Genomic DNA, 18,795 nt, shown 5'->3' with positions numbered 1-18,795 from the left:
TCATTGTCTATGCTGGTGTTCTTTGGGTAGCACATTTTTTTACACTTACGTAGAGATTTTTATCTGATATCATTTGAGGCGTTAATCCTATTCCATGTGCCAGGAACGTTAACTCTGAATTATCATATAGGAATGGTTTGATTCAAAGAAGATTTGGTATTAAAAATTGGTTTTAAATTTTATTCTTTTATTGGTGGAAAATTGCATTACAATTTTGGTTTCTGCTGTACAGTAATGCAAATCAGTTATGTGTGTGTGTATTTGTGTATGTGTATGTATATATATACTTTTCCTCCTGAGCCTCCCTACCCATCCCCAGCCATGAGATGACCCGTCCAGGTTATCACAGAGCACTAGGTGGGGCTTCCTGTGTTATTTAGCAACTTCTTCTACCTGTTTTATGTGTGATATTGTGTATATAGGATTTCCGTGGTAGCTCAGATGGTAAAGAATCTGCCTGCAGTGCAGGGGGCCCAGGTTTGATGCCTACCTGGGTCGGGAAGATCCCCTGGAGAAGGAAATGGCACCCCACTCCAATGTTCTTGCCTGGAGAATCCCATGGACAGAGGAGCCTGGCGGGCTGCAGTCCGCAGGGGGCACAGAGTCGGACACGACTGAGCGACTGACACTGCGCTGTTGTATGTAATTTGCCCCACCCTCGCCTTCCCCCACTGTGTCCACAGTCCCGTCTCTGCTATGTTCATTAGTACCATTTTTCTCGATTCCGTATATATGCGTTAACATAGGACACTCGTTTTTCTCTTTCTGAGTTACTTGGCTCTCCAGCACGGTCTAGGTCCATCCACCTCACTACAGTTGACTCAAGTTCATCGCTTTATGGTTGAGCAGTACTCCACTGTGGAAGCGCACCGCGGCTGCTTCATCCATTCACGTGTCGGGAGGCGTCTAGGTTGCTTCCGCGTCCTGGCCGTTGCCAGTACCCCGTGTGTATTCTGGCGCTGTGCCTTTCTCAGGGCGGGAGTAGTGGCCGAGTAGTGGGATTGGTGGGTCATACGGTGATTTTATTCCTAGTGTTTTAAGGAAGCTGAGTACTGTTTTCCACAGTGGCTGTATCGGTTTACATTCCCACCAGTGCGGGAGGGTTCCCTTTTCTCCACACCCTCTCCAGCATCACTGTTGGTAGATTTTTTTTGATGATGGGCATTCTGGCTGATGTGAGGCGATAATCTCATAGTTTTGATATGCATTTCTCTAATAATGTGCGATATTGAGCCTCTCTTCATGTGTTTACTGGCCATCTGTATGTCTTTGGAGAAATGGCTGTTTGGGTTCTGCCCATTTTTTGACTGTTCTTTTGTTTTTGTTTTTTTTTGATATTGAACTGTATGAGCTGTTTATATATTTTGGATATTAACCCTTTGTTGGTTTTACATTTGTTATCTGTACATATAAGTGAGCTATTAAAATTTTTTCCTGGTAAATGCTTGTTGAGAATGAGTACCTTATTTTAGAGGTGAACCAATCTTTGTCACTTTTATAATTAAGAAGTCTTGCAGTACTCTTGTCTGGAAAATCCCATGGAGCCTGGTAGGCTGCAGTCCATGGGATCTCGAAGAGTCGGACACGACTGAGCGACTTCACTTTCACTTTTCACATTCATGCATTGGAGAAGGAAATGGCAACCCACTCCAGTGTTCTTGCCCGAAGAATCCCAGGACAGGGGAGCCTGGTGGGCTGCCGTCTGTGGGGTCGCACAGAGTCGGACACGACTGAAGCGACTTAGCAGCAGCAGCAGCAGCATTGTATTATCGGAGAAGGCAATGGCAACCCACTCCAGTACTCTTGCCTGGAAAATCCCATGGATGGAGGAGCCTGGTAGGCTGCAGTCTGTGAGGTTGCGCAGAGTCGGAGACAACTGAAGCGACTTAGCAGCAGCAGCATTGTATTATGTTTAAGTATGGGTGTACAGGGTGTCAAAGCTGCCTTTGTTACATTACACTAATGGCCTCATGTTGTACCATTTCTTCTCATTATAATTCTTCAGCTATAGCCGTTCTCAGCTATCTGGAGTATCTTTTTCTTCTTGTTTGTCTTATAAACTTCTAGTCATCTTTCAAGTCCTAGCCCAGATGTATCCACAGGATAGGACCCTGCTTATGACAGCCTTCCAGGTGACCACCCCAGCTCACACCTCACACCTCACCTGTGCCCAGGGCTGAGTTGATGTTCAGTCGCTCACTCGTGTCCCAACTTTTTGTGATCCCGTGGATTGAAGCCCACCAGGCTCCTCTGTCCTTGGGATTTTTCCAGGCAAGAATACTGGAGTGGGTTGCCATCTCCTTCTGCAGGCATCTTCCTGGACTGGGGATCAAACTGGTGTCTCCTACATGGGCAGTTGGGAAGCCCCTCAAGGCTGAGGTAGGCATCCTGATTCTGTATTCCCATGGCACCCACCTACTTTCTGACATGTATATCATACTGCAGTTAATCATTTCTTTTTAAGATGAAGCTCTTGAAAGAGCAGTGCTTGCTTTATTCATTTCTGAAATCAGTGCATAGGATAGGGTAGTACCTGTCACTTATTAAGCACACAGGATATATTTGAATGAATACACCACAACAACGTTACCATTAATTACATGTTAGTCTTTAAAATTGTGTTAATGTTATAGTAATAATAAAAAGAATAGACCCACCTGTTAATATTTTGCCATGTTTTATTATTTTTGATACATATGGGTATATGGTTTTTATTGTTGTTGCTAAATAGTTTAGGAGTAAATTGTAGACATAATGCCCCTTATTACTATTACTATTACTTATTACTATTACTATTACTATAACCACTATTACTGCATGTATCAATAAGTTTAAAGAACCAGAAAGTTCTCTTACATAATCACAGTGTAATTATCAAATTCAGGAATGGGTTTGAAAGGTTCTTTTATCTAACAGATAATTCAGTATTCAGATTTACTAGTTGATCCAGTATAGTCCTTTTCTGCAGTTTCCACCCCTTCTTCCATACAGGATCCTATCCTAGGCTCCTGCCCTGTGTTTGCATTTAATTGTTGTTTTGCAGTCTTTAATCTGAAACAGGCTCTTAGTCCTCAGTGTTTGTTTTGTTAAGCATGTATTCATTTAGATTCTGTTTGTAACAAATAGGGTCTGCTTACAAAGAACTTAGATTATACAGTTTACTTTTAGCATAGCTTTTAATTATTATACAGATACATGTGACTGGTAGGTATTCTAATTTCTGATTATAAGATATTCAAAGGAGAGAGTTAAAGAGAATAACTGTAAAAATAGAGTTAAGAACCATGTAAAAATTATTTTTTAAGCTTTTTTTGTTGACGGATAAAAGTATAAAATAAACTTAGCAGGTTATTAATTTTTATGTATGTACATGTCTGTGAAACCACCATCCAGGTCAAAGAATATTTTCAGCAGCTCAGAAGAGTCTTTGCTGCCCCTTCTTTTTTTAATTTTGGCTGCACTGGGTCTTGGCTGTGGCGTGGGCTCCTTGTTGCTGTGCGAGGGCTTTCTCTGGTTAGGCGAGCAAGGGCTTTCTTCTGTTGTGGAGCTCTGGGGCTTTCGGGCTTCGGTGATCGCAGCTCCTGGGCTCTGCAGTGCCAGCTCGGAAGTTGTGGCACATGGGCCCAGCTGCTGCATGTCATGTGGAACCTTCCCTGACCAGGGATCCAACCTGCATCCCCTGCATTGCTAGGCAGACTCCCAACCACTGGACCACCAGGGAAGTCCTCCTTCCCCCTTGGATCAGTACCTACTTTTCCCACATTTCCTGGAAGGAACCACTATTTTGACTTTTCTATTACCATCGATTATTTTTGCCTGTTCTGAGCTTCATATAATTAGGATTTCGAAATAGCTGTTCTTTGTGTTTTATATCTCTCTCTCAGTGTAATGCTTGTGAGATTCATCTGTGTTATTGTGTTTATTAGCAGCTGGTTCTTTTTAATTGCTCTTTGTACTATTGCAGTGTACAAATATACCACAGTTGTTTATCCATTCTCTTATGTATTGGATTGTATCCAGCTTTTGGCTATTAAGGATAAAACTGGTATAAATATGGTGGTACATGTCCTTTGAGGAAAATAAGCCTTCGTTTCTCTAGGAATGGAATTACTGAGTCATAGGGAAGTTGCCAATGGTTTTCCAGTTGGTTGAACCCATTTACATTCCTACCACCTGCATATGAGAGTTCTTGTTGTCCTTGCCTACATGTAGAATTACCGACTTTAAAATCTTTATCCCATGTTCGTGGATTATGAGAATTAATATTGTTAAAATGTCATTACTGCCAAAAATCATCTCTAGATTCAGTGTGATCCCTATCAAAATTTCAGTGGCCTTATTTTTACAGAATTAGAAAAAAAAAATCTAAAATGTATACAGAACCACAGAATACTCTGAATAACCAGAGCAATCCTGAAAGAAGAACAAAGTGGAAAGTACCACACTTCCTGCTTTCATGCTGTACTGTAAAGCTGTAGTCATTAAATGGTATGGCAGTGGTGCAAAAACAGATGAATGAAACAGATCTGAAACAAAAACAGATCAATGATCAATGAAACGGATCAAAGACTTGAGATCCCAGAAACAAACCCACACATATATGGTCAACTAATATTTGAGGAGGGAGCCAAGAAAACTCAATGGAAAAAAGAGTCTCTTCAGTTAATGATGCTGAGGAAATTGAATATTCCCATGAAAAAGAATGAAACTAGACCACTGTCTTACACCACTCACAGAAGTTAGCTTGAAGTGGGTGCATGACTTAAATGTAAGACTTGAAACCATGAAACTTCTAGAAGAAAACAGGATAAAAACTCCTTAATGTGGCTCTTGGCAATGACTTTTTGAATATGACTCCAAAAGCACAAGCACCGAAATAAGCGAGACTACATCGACCCAAAAACGAGAAACAATCAACAAAGTAGAAAGCCTGTGGAATGGGAGAAAATACCTGCAAACCATATAGTTAATAAGGAGTTAATGTCTAAAAATGTATAACAAGCAAACCATATAGTTGATAAGGAGTTAATGTCTAATAAGAACTTATACAACTCAGTAGCAAATAATTCAATTAAAAAATGGGGAAAAGACCTGAATATACATTTTTCTGAAGAAGATAAAGAAATAATAATTATGTGAAAAGATGCTCTGCATCACTAGATATTCAATTCAGTTCAGTCGCTCAGTTGTGTCCGACTCTTTGGGACCCCATGAATCGCAGCACGCCAGGCCTCCCTGTCCATCACCAATTCCTGAAGTTCACCCAAACTCATGTCCATCGAGTCGGTGATGCCATCCAGCCATCTCATCCTCTGTTATCTCCTCCTCCTGCCCCCAATCCCTCCCAGGATCAGGATCTTTTCCAATGAGTCAACTTTTCGCATGAGGTGGCCAAAGTATTGGAGTTTCAGCTTCAGCATCAGTTCTTCCAAAGAACACCCAGGACTGATCTCCTTTAGAATGGACTGGTTGGATCTCCTTGCAGTCCAAGTTGGAGTCTTCTCCAACACCACAGTTCAAAAGCATCAATTCTTTGGCACTCAGCTTTCTTCAGTCCAACTCTCACATCCATACACGACCACTGGAAAAACCATAGCCTTGACTAGACAGACCATTGTTGGCAAAGTAATGTCTCTGCTTTTCAATATGCTATCTAGGTTGGTCATAACTTTCTTTCCAAGGAGTAAGCATCTTTTAATTTCATGGCTGCAGTCACCATCTGCAGTGATTTTGGAGCCCAGAAAAATGAAGTCTGACACTGTTTCCACTGTTTCCCCATCTATTTCCCATGAAGTGATGGGACCAGATGCCATGATCTTCGTTTTCTGAATGTTGAGCTTTAAGCCCACTTTTTCACTCTCCTCTTTCACTTTCATCAAGAGGCTTTTGAGTTCCTCTTCACTTTCTGCCATAAGGGTGGTGCCATCTGGATATCTGAGGTTATTGATATTTTCTCCCGGCAATCTTGATTCCAGCTTGTGCTTCTTCCAGCCCAGGGTTTCTCATGATGTAATCTGCATATAAGTTAAATAAGCAGGGTGACAATATGCAGCTTTGACGTACTCCTTTTCCTATTTGGAACCAGTCTGTTGTTCCATGTCCAGTTCTAACTGTTGCTTCCTAACCTGCATATAGATTTCTCAAGAGGCAGGTCAGGTGGTCTGGTATTCCCATCTCTTTCAGAATTTTCCCCAGTTTATTGTGATCCACACAGTCCAAGGGCTTTGGCATAGTCAATAAAGCAGAAATAGATGTTTTTCTGGAACTCGCTTGCTTTTTTGATGATCCAGCGGATGTTGGCAATTTGATATCTGATTCCTCTGCCTTTTCTAAAACCAGCTTGAACATCTGGAAGTTCACAGTTCACGTACTGCTGAAGCCTGGCTTGAAGAATTTTGAGCATTCCTTTACTAGCGTGTGAGATGAGTGCAATTGTGCAGTAGTTTGAGCATTCTTTGGCACTGCCTTTCTCAGGGATTAGAATGAAAATTGATGTTTACAGTCCTGTGGCCACTGCTGAGTTTTCCAAATTTGCTGGCATGCTGAGTGCAGCACTTTGACAGCATCATCTTTCAGGATTTGAAATAGCTCAACTGGAATTCCATCACCTCCACTAGCTTTGTTCGTAGTGATGCTTTCTAAGGCCCACTTGACTTCACATTCCAGGATGACTGGCTCTAGGTGAGTGATCACACCATCGTGATTATCTGGGTCGTGAAAATCTTTTTTGTACAGTTCTTCTGTGTATTCTTGCCACCTCTTCTTAATATCTTCAGCTTCTGTTAGGTCCATACCATTTCTGTCCTTTATTGAGCCCATCTTTGCATGAAATGTTCCCTTGGTAGCTCTAATTTTCTTGAAGAGATCCCTAGTGTTTCTCATTCTGTTGTTTTCCTCTATTTCTTTGCATTGATCGCTGAGGAAGGCTTTCTTATTTCTCCTTGCTATTCTTTGGAACTCTGTATTCAAATGGGTATATCTTTCCTTTTCTCCTTTGCTTTTCACTTCTCTTCTTTTCCCAGCTATTTGTAAGCCTCCTCAGACAGCCATTTTGCTTCTTTGCATTTCTTTTCCGTGGGGATGGTCTTGATCCCTGTCTCCTGTACAATGTCATGAGCCTCCGTCCATAGTTCATCAGGCACTCTATCTATCAGATCTAGTCCCTTAAATCTATTTCTCATTTCTACTGTATAATCGTAAGGGATTTGATTTTGGTCATACCTGAATGGTCTAGTAGTTTTCCCCACACTCTTCAATTTCAGTCTGAATTTGGCAATAAGGAGTTCGTGATCTGAGCCACAGTCATCTCCTGGTCTTGTTTTTGCTGACTGTATAGAGCTTCTCCATCTTTGGCTGCAAAGAATATAATCAGTGTGATTTCAGTGTTGACCATCTGGTGATTATTAGGCAAATACAAATCAAAACCATAATGAGATATCTCTCATGCCTCTTAGAATGGATGCCTTCAGAAAGACAGATAAATGTGGAGAAAAGGGGTCCCTTGTTCACTGTTGGTAGGATTGTAAACTGATACAGCCACTACGGAAAATTCTATGGAGGATCGTCAAAAAATTAAAATAGAAGAACCGTATGATTCAGCAGTTCCACTTCTGAGAATACATCCAGAGGAAATGAAAATGCTAACTTGAAAAGATAACTATAGTCTTATGTTCATAATAGCATTGTTTATAATAGCCAAGACATGGAAACAACCTAAGTGTTCATTGAGAAATGAATGGCTAGTGAAGATGTGGTATGTATGTACACAATGGAATACATTTCAGTTGTTAAAGAATCCTACAATTTGTACTGTGGATGGGCATTGAAGGCATTGTACAGAATGGATAAGTCAGATAAAGACAGATTTTGTATTGTCTCTCTTTTATGTGGAATCTGAAAAGCAAAACTCAGAAGGAGAGATCAGATTTGTGGTTCTCAGAGGGTATGTGTGTGTGTAAAAGAGAATTAGAGGAGCATGGTCAAGAGTTAGAAGATAGTGCTCGCTTCGGCAGCACATATACTAAAATTGGAACGATACAGAGAAGATTAGCATGGCCCCTGCGCAAGGATGACACGCAAATTCGTGAAGCGTTCCATATTTTTAAAAAAAAGAATTTACATTCAAAAAAAAAAAGAATAGATAAATAAGCACTAGGGATGTAATGTACAGCATGATGACTAGTTAACACTGCTCTGTGATACGTATGAAAAGTTCAGAGACTAGATCTTATGGGTTCTCATTACAAGAAAAAAAACAACATATTTTTTTCTTATTCTTTTTATTGTACTTATATGAGATGATCCATATCAGCTAAACTTAGAGTAACCATTTCACAGTATGTATAAGTCAAACCATTATGCTCAGTCAAACCATTATATCTCAGTAAAACTGGGGAAAAAATTTATGGTCATTTCCCAATATATGCAAAACATGATTATGTTGCGTACCTGAAGCTAATGTAATATATTAATTACATCTCATTTTCAAAAAATTTTAGCCATTATTAGGGGAATGTAATGGTCTATCATTGTGTTTTTCATATTTCTCTGAAGTTTAATGATGTTGGCCACATTGTCATATTCTTATTGGCCATTTGAATGTCCTCTATTATTAAGTACCCAGTTATATGTTACCTTTTTCTTTTTAAGTTGGTTTACTTGTCTTGTGGATATATAGGACTTCTTAATGTAGTCTGGATTTGAGTATATTGTGAATGGCTTCTGATTTATGTATTCCATTTTGACTTTCTTAATGGAGACTTTGATGAAGAAAACCAATTTTATGTCACTGATAGGTAAACTTTTAGGTAAACCAGTTCTAATTTCTAAAGTTATAATTCTCATATCCAACCAGATTGATTTATAATAAAAACCATTTTTAAGTTATGTCTCAAGCAGTAGAGTAGGGTAGACCTTACTTTCAAAGAAAAAGAAAACCAAAGTATTAATATCTGGACTTTAATGGGAACATTCAGATAACATACATGAGTTGTGAAATAAATCCACAATTGTTAGTTTAATTATATTGTATTATGTATACAAATGGACTTCCCTGATGGCTCAGACGGTAAAGAATTTGTCTGCAATGTGGGAGACGTGGGTTTAATCCCTGGGTTGAGAATATCCCCTGGAGGAGGGCAGGGCGACTCACTCCAGGCTAGAGAATCCCCACAGCTAGAGGAGCCTGAAGGGCTAAAGTCCATGGGGTTATACAAGAGTCGGACCACACTGAGTGACTGAGCACACACCGCATGTATATAAATGTTAAATTAAGATCTGGGGAAGTGGGAAACTACCAAGTGTCTATCACTGAGCCTTCGGATTTTTATTCTGGATAAGATGTATAGTTTTGGTTTAGGACAAGAAAGCTCTTTTTTGGTAAAACATAGGTATTTCTGTTCCCACTCTGTCATTTCTGGAAGTAGGAAATACAAACAATGTCTTTTCTTTCTGTATACCATAGAACAGTTTCAAGTGAGTATATTCAGCTAGTACTTAAAATTAGGAAAAGGTTTAGCATAATTGGCAGTATACAGAAATGAGTTAGGTGTGTTGTGGAGGAGCTTAAATTGTGAGTTACAGCCTACACATATCTGAGAGAAATATAGATGTGCCCTTATCGAAGGAGGTAGAAAGATGTACCTAAACCAACAAGAGAAGGAGGGAAGAGACAAAAGGAATGGACACAAATAACTCCTCCATACCCTTACCTTGTAAGAGGTTCAGGCCTGTGCATATTTTATCGTCTTCTGTGCCATTGATTGGGTAGGTGCTGAAACTAGAGGGAAGAAGGAATTCCAGCGTAAAAGGTGCACACTGGTTTCTAGTCAGTAAAGAACCAAAGCCTTTTTCGTTTGAGGGTGAAGTGGGAAAGGACCTTGCCAGAGAACATAAATGTTATCTGAAGGAGAACATTTAAGGCTAGAAGAGACTAATGGTTTTAATTTTTATTGGGGTATAATTGATTTGCAGTCAAATCACATTTGCTTGTGTTATATAGCAAAGTGAATCTGCTGTATGAATGCCTAGCCAGCCTTCTTTAGGTCCTTTTCCCATATGGGCCATTAGAGAGTACTGAGTAGAGTTCACTGTGCTCTGCAGTAGGTCCTTATTACTTGTCTTATGTATAGCAGTGTGTCTGTGTCAATCCAGTCTCTTGCAGTGAATCCCTCCCCCCTCACCAGTGGTTTTTTAAGCAGAGGCCCAGGATTTTAATAGATTAATAAGCATGGCTTTTCTGGTTGAAGGAGAAGGTGAGGGTTAGCTGTGGGGGTTAGCTCTAACACTTTATTCCCAGGAACTGGGGTTCCATGTCTTGGAGGTCCTTGAGGCACTATGAGGAGGGGCAGTTTTAGATCCACTAAGCAGTTCAGAATGATCTCTGTTATTCAATATCACAGAAATCCAAGTCTGTGCCCTGACCAGTAATGCTGAAGAAGTTGAAGTTGAATGGTTCTATGAAGACCTACAAGACCTTTTAAACTAACACCCAAAAAAGAAGTCCTTTTCATTATAGGGGACTGGAATGCAAAAGTAGGAAGTCAAGAAGCACCTGGAGTAACAGGCAAATTTGGCCTTGGAGTACAGAATGAAGCAGGGCAAAGGCTAATAGAGTTTTGCCAAGAGAACACACTGGTTATAGCAGACACTATCTTCCAACAACACGAGAAGACTCTACACATGGACATCAAGAGATGGCCAACACCGAAATCAGAATGATTATACTCTCTGCATCCAATGATGGAGAAGCTCTATACAGTCAGCAAAAACAAGACCAGGAGCTGACTATGGCTCAGATCATGAACTCCTTATTGCCAAATTCAGACTTAAATTGAAGAAAGTGGGGAAAACCACTAGACCATTCAGGTATGACCTAAATCAAATCCCTTACGATTATACAGTGGAAGTGAGAAATAGATTTAAGGGAGTAGATCTGATAGAGTGCCTGATGAACTATGGACGGAGGCTCATGACATTGTACAGGAGACAGGGATCAAGACCATCCCCACGGAAAAGAAATGCAAAGAAGCAAAATGGCTGTCTGAGGAGGCTTATAAATAGCTGTGAGAAGAAGAGAAGCGAAAAGCAAAGGAGAAAAGGAAAAATATACCCATTTGAATGCAGAATTCCAGAGAATAGCAAGGAGAGATAAGAAAGCCTTCCTCATCCATCAGTGCAAAGAAATAGAGGAAAACAACAGAATGGGAAAGACTAGAGATCTCTTCAAGAAAATTAGAGCTACCAAGGGAACATTTCATGCAAAGATGGGCTCGATAAAGGACAGAAATGGTATGGACCTAACACAAGCAGAGGATATTAAGAAGAGGTGGCAGGAATACACAGAAGAACTGTACAAAAAAGATTTTCACGACCCAGATAATCACGATGGTGTGATCACTCACCTAGAGCCAGTCATCCTGGAATGTGAAGTCAAGTGGGCCTTAGAAAGCATCACTACGAACAAAGCTAGTGGAGGTGATGGAATTCCAGTTGAGCTATTTCAAATCCTGAAAGATGATGCTGTGAAAGTGCTACACTCAACATGCCAACAAATTTGGAAAACTTAGCAGTGGCCACAGGACTGAAAAGATCAGTTTTCATTTCAATCCCTAAGAAAGGCAATGCCAAAGAATACTCAAACTACTGCACAATTGCGCTCATCTCACATGCTCGTAAAATAATGCTCAAAATTCTCCAAGCCAGGCTTCAGCAATGCGTGAACCGTGAATTTCCAGATGTTCCAGCTTGTTTTTAGAAAAGGCAGAGGAACCAGAGATCAAATTGCCAACATCCGCTGGATCATCAAAAAAGCAAGCGAGTTCCAGAAAAACATCTATTTCTGCTTTTATTGAGTATGCCAAAGGATATGTGTAGATCACATGTGTGGACTATGCCAAAGCATATGTGTGGATTACAATAAACTGTGGAAAATTCTGAAAAAGATGGGAATACCAGACCACCTGACCTGCCTCTTGAGAAATCTGTATGCAGGTCAGGAAGCAACAGTTAGAACTGGACATGGAACAATAGACTGGTTCCAAATAGGAAAAAGAGTACTTCAAGGCTGTATCTTGTCACACTGATTATTTAACTTCTATGCAGAGTACATCGTGAGAAACATTGGACTGGAAGAAACACAAGCTGGAATCAAGATTGCCGGGAGAATTATCAATAACCTCAGATATGCAGATGACACCAGCCTTATGGCAGAAAGTGAAGAAGAACTAAAGAGCCTCTTGATGAAAGTAAAAGAGGAGAGTGAAAAAGATGGCTTAAAGCTCAACATTCAGAAAACTTAAGATCATGGCATCCAGTCCCATCACTTCATGGCAAATAGATGGGGAAACAGTGAAAACAGTATCAGACTTTATTTTTCTGGGCTCCAAAATCACTGCAGATGGTGACTGCAGCTAACTCCACCCTGGGTACAAAGGTGGTTGTAGCTGTTTTCTTGGAATCTGTCTATTGAAATATTACTATTAATCCCAATTCAATTTTCGTGTTTGAAGAATGGTTTTCTTTGTATAAGATATTTTTTGTTCTGTATCTTGGTTATACATGTACTTTTGTGGTTACTGAATCAAATCCATATTAGGTTTTTATTCCCATGGAGTGGGAACCACTGATGTATTCTAACATAATAAGGGTTTTGGACCCAATTTTAGAGTGTGTGTGTGCACGCGCATGCGTATACATGTACGCACACGCGCAGGGGCTTTTTTCCCCCACATCAATAAGCAGGTTTTGGATATGAACTGAATGACTTACAATTCAGCTCAGTTCTGACACTGTCTGCCTGGAGGTAGCGTCACATTCCAGAGGTGAAGGGTTCAGTCCTATAAGACCATGCTTGGCTTCAGATGCCAGTTGCAAAGTCCAGGTTGTCACTTGTGCCTTTTGATCCCCCTCTTTGGTTTTGATTAGTTTTTGCTAGAGTGATTCATAGAATTGAGAAACATTTTTCTTATTAAGTTTTCCAGTTTATTACAATAAAAGGATATAACTCAGGAATAACTAGATGGAAGACATAAATACTTAGGATGCAAGGTACAGAAAAAAGCAAAGAACTTTCTTTCTGTCTTCTCTGGCACCACTATCCCCAAATCTTCATGTGTTTTTCAAGCCAGAAACATTCCTGTTTGGTTTTTATGGGGTTGACTGAGTTTATTTCCTGGAGGTGGGGGAGGAAGGGCCCACTGAAAGTTTTAACCCTCTTGATCACCTGGCAACCAAGTTAATTCCCAAAGTGGACTCCAAAAGTCACATAATTAACAGGACGTAAAGATACTTTTGGGCATCCCTTGTGGCTCAGCTGGTAAAGAATCTGCCTGCAATGCAGGAGACCTAGATAAAAAGCAAAGATACTTTTGCTTTTATAATTTAAGACATTCCAACCGTTTTGCTGCTGCTGCTGCTAAGTCGCTTCAGTCGTGTCTGACTCTGTGCGACCCCATAGACGGCAGCCCACCAGGCTCCCCCGTCCCTGGGATTCTCCAGGCAAGAACACTGGAGTGGGTTGCCATTTCCTTCTCCAGTGCATGAAAGTGAAAAGTGAAAGTGAAGTCGCTCAGTCGTGTCCAGCTCAGTGACCCCATGGACTGCAGCCCACCAGGCTCCTCCGTCCATGGGATTTTCCAGGCAAGAGTGCTGAAGTGGGGTCCACTGCCTTATCCATCCAACCGTTTTTAAAGCTCTTATACCAGAAGAGGGGACAGTGGCCAAATACACATTATTGTAAATTGCAGTATCATATGTTTCCTTTTTTTGAATAGCTGAAAAAACTTAGGCTTAAATGTGTGAGGAGGTTTTTCCATAGAGACACAGCAAGAACTAGACCCTGAAATACTGTGATTTTTTTTTTTTTTAATGTAGTGTTTTTATGCATTAATTTCCTGGATATTTCTGAATTTGTGACTTTGAAATAAGCAAATATTAATGAACTGAAGGTCTAACAGCCAAACTTGAAAATCATCATCCAGATTTATTATTTCCAGGTCTTTGAAGAAACTGGTTTTGATATTAAAGATTATATTTGTAAGGATGATTACATTGAACTTCGGATCAATGATCAGCTTGCTCGTTTGTACATCATTCCAGGAATTCCAAAAGACACAAAATTTAACCCGAAAACCAGGAGAGAAATCCGGGTATGTAATTGAGAAGAATTTTCAGGTTGCTGGATGGTATCTAATTAAATTGCTTTTAGAAACTCCTTGATAATAACTAATTTTCTTGTGTTTCAGAATATTGAGTGGTTCTCCATTGAGAAATTGCCTTGCCATAGAAATGATATGACCCCAAAATCCAAACTTGGTTTGGCACCAAACAAATTTTTTATGGCCATTCCTTTTATCAGGTATGTTTGTATTTTTTAAAATATTAAACTTCACAATTCTGATAGTTTCTTTACATAGCCAAGTTTTAAAAGCGAATTCTTAATATCTCCATAGACCATTAAGGGACTGGCTTTCTCGAAGATTTGGAGATTCCTCAGATAGTGACAATGGATTTTCCTCAGCTGGTAGCACACCAGCTAAGCCCACTGTGGAAAAATTGAGGTAAAGAAACAGATGTGTTGGATTTTGACTTTTTGGTCTTTTTTAATACATTAGTAGCATTTTGCTTAAAAAGTTTGCAGAGGTATTGGCTTCCTTTTATAGATACTAGTTTCTTACTAGTCTCACAGATAATAGACATTTTAGAGGGGTGGTTTTTGGATGAGAGGTTAATTGAAGTTATAAAGGAGCTTCAGGCATATTTTAAAATAGTATACACAAGAGAGTGTCAGCTTTTTAGATGGATAGCTAGAGTATGAGGAAAAGAAAATTTTTTCTCTCTTGGTATGTATTCATAGTACTTGTTCTGTGTTCTCATATCTTTACTTGAGAAATAATTGCGTTTCTGTATGTGGTTGAATGTCTGTTTTTGTGAGGAGGAGATGAAGGATGCTGATGTATAATTTGTTCAGAAAGATAGCACTGTGAAGACTTGGGCTTGCACCTTTCCTTTCCCTAGCCTAGACTGTATATTATAAGGAGTGAATATTACATGGATAAGAACTGCAAAGAGCATTTTCTTGTTTGGGACTTAATTGTATCCAAATCATAGTTATAGAGTAGGCTAAGTAATTTTCTGAAATTCAGTTCTGTTCAGTCGCTCAGTCCTGTCTGACTCTTTGCGACCCCATGGACTGCAGCACGCCAAGCCTCCGTGTCCATCACCAACTCCCAGAGTTCACTCAAACTCGTGTGCATGGAGTCCGTGATGCCATCCAACCATCTCATCCTCTGTCGTCCCCTTCTTCTCCTGCCCTCAATCTTTCCCAGCATCAGGGGCTTTTCAAATGAGTCAGCTCTTCTCGTCAGGTGGCCAAAGGATTGGAGTTTCACCTTCAACATCAGTCCTTCCAATATAATTTTCTGAAATAAGTATATGTATTTGTAATCAACTTGTAGAGCTTTGCCTTGTTAGGTTCAGAGAGAGTTGCTTTCTAAATTTTCTCTAAGTTAGATGCTTTGTTTTTATCCTAGAGCTTTAAAAGTAAACAATAGGAGTAAATCACACCTACAGTCAATATCTTTTAAATACATAGGGAATATTCCATTTTAGTTTGATTTTATGAGGACAGAAGATTGGACTAAATGCTTTGAAAGTCATTTGTGACTATAATCACTAAAGTATATACTACTAAATATAACTGAAGAAGAAAAAAGAAAAAACAGGAATGTAGTCATGATTTTAAAAACCCAGTTACTACTAAAGTTATGAAATAGTGATAGGGTTTGAAAAGAAATTGTGTCACCGTTTAAGAATCTGTCACCCACAGTGGTATGATACAATTCCCACATCTTTCAGTCGGTATTAGGGTTTGTGATCCTAGAGAATGGAATAAGGAGATAATGAAACAACTTCTCAAACAAATTTCAGGTTTCTCAGGCAGGGTAATGTCTCTTTTTAACATATAGACCAACTCTTATGACATTTTGGAGAAATTACTTGAATTTTGTCTAAAGAAAGAGAGCCTGCAATTTAATCACAATTTTTAAATGGAAAAGGGGACAGATTCTGAAATATTCAGAAACAGTCTTACTATAATATGGATCTTGGGATCAGTGACTCTGGACTGTATTAATACATGTAAGTGGTACTATAGAATACAATTTATCTTTACTACAAACTATTACAGTTGATTTCTTTGGTGTAAGTATTTGAGACTGGATCTTTATTTAATATGCTTATCTATCATTTTGATCTCCTTAATTTCCTTGGAAGAAAAGCTGTGACAACTCTAAACAGGGTGTTAAAAAGCAGAGACATCACTTTGCAGACAAAAGTCTGTATAGTCAGAGCTATGGTTTTTCCAGTAGTCATGTATGGATATGAGAGTTGGACCGTAAAGAAGGCTAAGTGCCGAGGAATTGATGCTTTTGAACTGTGGTGTTGGAGAAGATTCTTGAGAATCACTTGGACAGCACAGAGATCCAACCAGTCAGTCCTAAAGGAAATCAACCGGGAATATTCACTGGATGGACTGATGCTGAAGCTCCAATACTTTGGTCACCTAATGTGTGGAGCTGACTCATTGGAAAATACCCTGCTGCTGGGAAAGATCGAGAGCAAGAGGAGAAGGGTGCGACAGAGGATGAGATGGTTAGATGGCATCACTGAGTTGGACATGGCTTAGCGACTGAATAGCAACAACAACATAGCTCAGTTTGTCAGATCTTAGCACGGAGGGTCCATACTGACCTGTGCAGGGTCAAATTCCATATGGAAGCATCCTAGTAAAGAATTGAATTGTCTGTCCTATTATAAAAATCCACTGATACATGTGTATTTAGAGTAGCTTTATTTATTGGCTTCATTACTAAATTTATTAAATTTGTGAAAGAAGTATTTCCTTCAGATTCATTTTTGCTGTTTGGCCAGGCTGCAAGGCTTGCGGGATCTTAGTTCTTCATCCTTGGCTTGAACCTGTGTCCCCTGCAGTGGAAATGCAGAGTTCTAACCACTGGGCTGCCAGGAAATTCCCCAGATTTTTAAAAGTACAGTCATTTTAGGAGGAGGTGGTATCAATAATTTAGAAAAGTTTGGGACTAAAAATAATAGATTATCACCCCATTCAAGAAATGTGGAGTGATAGGCATTCTGGGTTCTGGCAGTAAAGCAGTAGACAGAGTCGACATGAATCCTCTGCCCTTGTGGAATTTAAACTCCAGTGAGGGGAGACAGATAGTGAATAAAGTAACATTTATAGTCCGTTAGATAAACTCTCAAGGTTTGGGAAGAAGTATCAGTAAAAATTTTCTGATTTTATTTTTATTTTTAAATCTTGTAGTCGAACCAAGTTCCGCCACAGCCAGCAGTTATTTCCTGAAGGTTCTCCTGGTGACCAGTGGGTAAAGCACCGGCAACCACTGCAGCATAAACCATACAGTAATCATCACGCTGAAGTGTCTGATCTTTTAAAAGCAAAGGTGAGTGATAGTACATTTAAAGATTTTCGTAACTTAAGATCTTTGACTTAGAAATGCATCTGAGTTGAGGCCTTGCAGATTAACAGTTGTAGAGCTCTTAGTCGTTCATCCAAGGTGCCTGTCTTCCTGATTTGTGATTTGAAGCTGGGATGAGACTCCTAACCTTTACAGCTTTGGTATTAATCCAATGTAGTAAGGAATATGAATTATCAATAACATCTGATTTTGGTAAATGTGCTACCAGTGAAAGGTTCATACCGTGTTGTTCTTCAGTGTATGATTATATCATAGTTTGTTTATCCATTTTACTCTTAGTGGACATGTTTGTTGTTTCCACTTGGGGGCTTTTACAAATCATACTGCTAAGAATATTTCTGTACATGTATTTTGATGAACATATACAGTTCTTTTGAGTATATAGAATTGTTGGAGCAGTGGATATGCCTATGTTCTTAAGTATATACTGCAAAAAATGTTCTAAATAATTTGTATCCCCTGCAAAATATTTGAGAGTTCCATTTGTTCCATATCCTTACTGATCTTTGGTATTACCTGTCTGTTATTTTAACCATCTATTTGGGTACCACTCTTTACTTTTCTTCTTTTACAAATATACTGGGTTCATCAGAATTTAAAACTTCTGTGTTTGAATGGTCACTGTCAAAAGAGAAAAAACACCCATGAAATGGGAGAGTTTGCAAATCACATATCTACTGGGTTTATATCCAGGATATATGGAGACCTCCTATAGCTCAACAACAGCAAAGTAGAAACAATTAAACGAAAATGAGTACACAACAACTTGAATAGACATTTATTGAAAGAAGACATTTACATGGTCAGTAAGCACATGAAAAGATGCTCAGTTGAGAAGTAATAAAAATGTAGTAAAAAATGGAAAATAATGAGTTGACAAGATTGTAAAAAAGTTGGAACCCTTGTGTATTGCAGGTGGGAATGTAAAATGGTACAGCTGCCATGGGACAGCTTGGTGGTTCCTCAAAAAGGTACACATAGAATTACCATGTGACCCAGTGGTTCCACTCCGTGGTTCATATTCAAAAGAATTGAAAGCAGGGACTCAGAGATAACTTAGCAGTGTTCATGATAGCCAGAAGGTGGAAACAACCTACATGTGTGTCAAAAGATTACTCGATAAACAAAGTAAACATACAGTGAATATTATTTGGCCTTTAAAAGGAATGAAATTACACATACGTGCTACAACATGGATGAACCTCACACACAAAAGGACAAATACTATATGATTCCACTAATTAATTTGAGATTGCCAGAGCTGAGAGACAGGAAAAAACAG

The 18,795-nt window shown here is 39.4% G+C and overlaps 1 protein-coding gene and 1 non-coding gene across 3 annotated transcripts in view; both read left to right on the top strand.

Moving 5' to 3' along the window:
• DCP2 (decapping mRNA 2) overlaps positions 1-18,795 on the top strand; it is a 54,470-nt gene that overhangs the window by 23,345 nt on the left and 12,330 nt on the right. The window contains exons 5-8 of one of the 2 annotated variants that reach the window (XM_055536486.1): positions 13,995-14,147; positions 14,244-14,356; positions 14,451-14,558; positions 17,339-17,477. In XM_055536486.1, coding sequence (XP_055392461.1) covers positions 13,995-14,147; positions 14,244-14,356; positions 14,451-14,558; positions 17,339-17,477 — 513 coding nt within the window. Of the gene's footprint in view, positions 1-13,979; positions 14,148-14,243; positions 14,357-14,450; positions 14,559-17,338; positions 17,478-18,795 lie in introns of both variants that reach the window. The other variant, XM_055536485.1, reaches the window with a different exon arrangement.
• On the top strand, positions 7,997-8,103 carry LOC129622204 (U6 spliceosomal RNA). Its single transcript, XR_008699876.1, has one exon. It is a non-coding gene; the product is annotated as a U6 spliceosomal RNA (small nuclear RNA).

Source organism: Bubalus kerabau, chromosome 10, assembly GCF_029407905.1.
Source record: "Bubalus kerabau isolate K-KA32 ecotype Philippines breed swamp buffalo chromosome 10, PCC_UOA_SB_1v2, whole genome shotgun sequence".
NCBI classification, from domain to species: domain Eukaryota; kingdom Metazoa; phylum Chordata; class Mammalia; order Artiodactyla; family Bovidae; genus Bubalus; species Bubalus kerabau.
The sequence above is the reverse complement of the archived record's forward strand: the minus strand, read 5'-3'. Positions and strand labels throughout refer to the sequence as shown.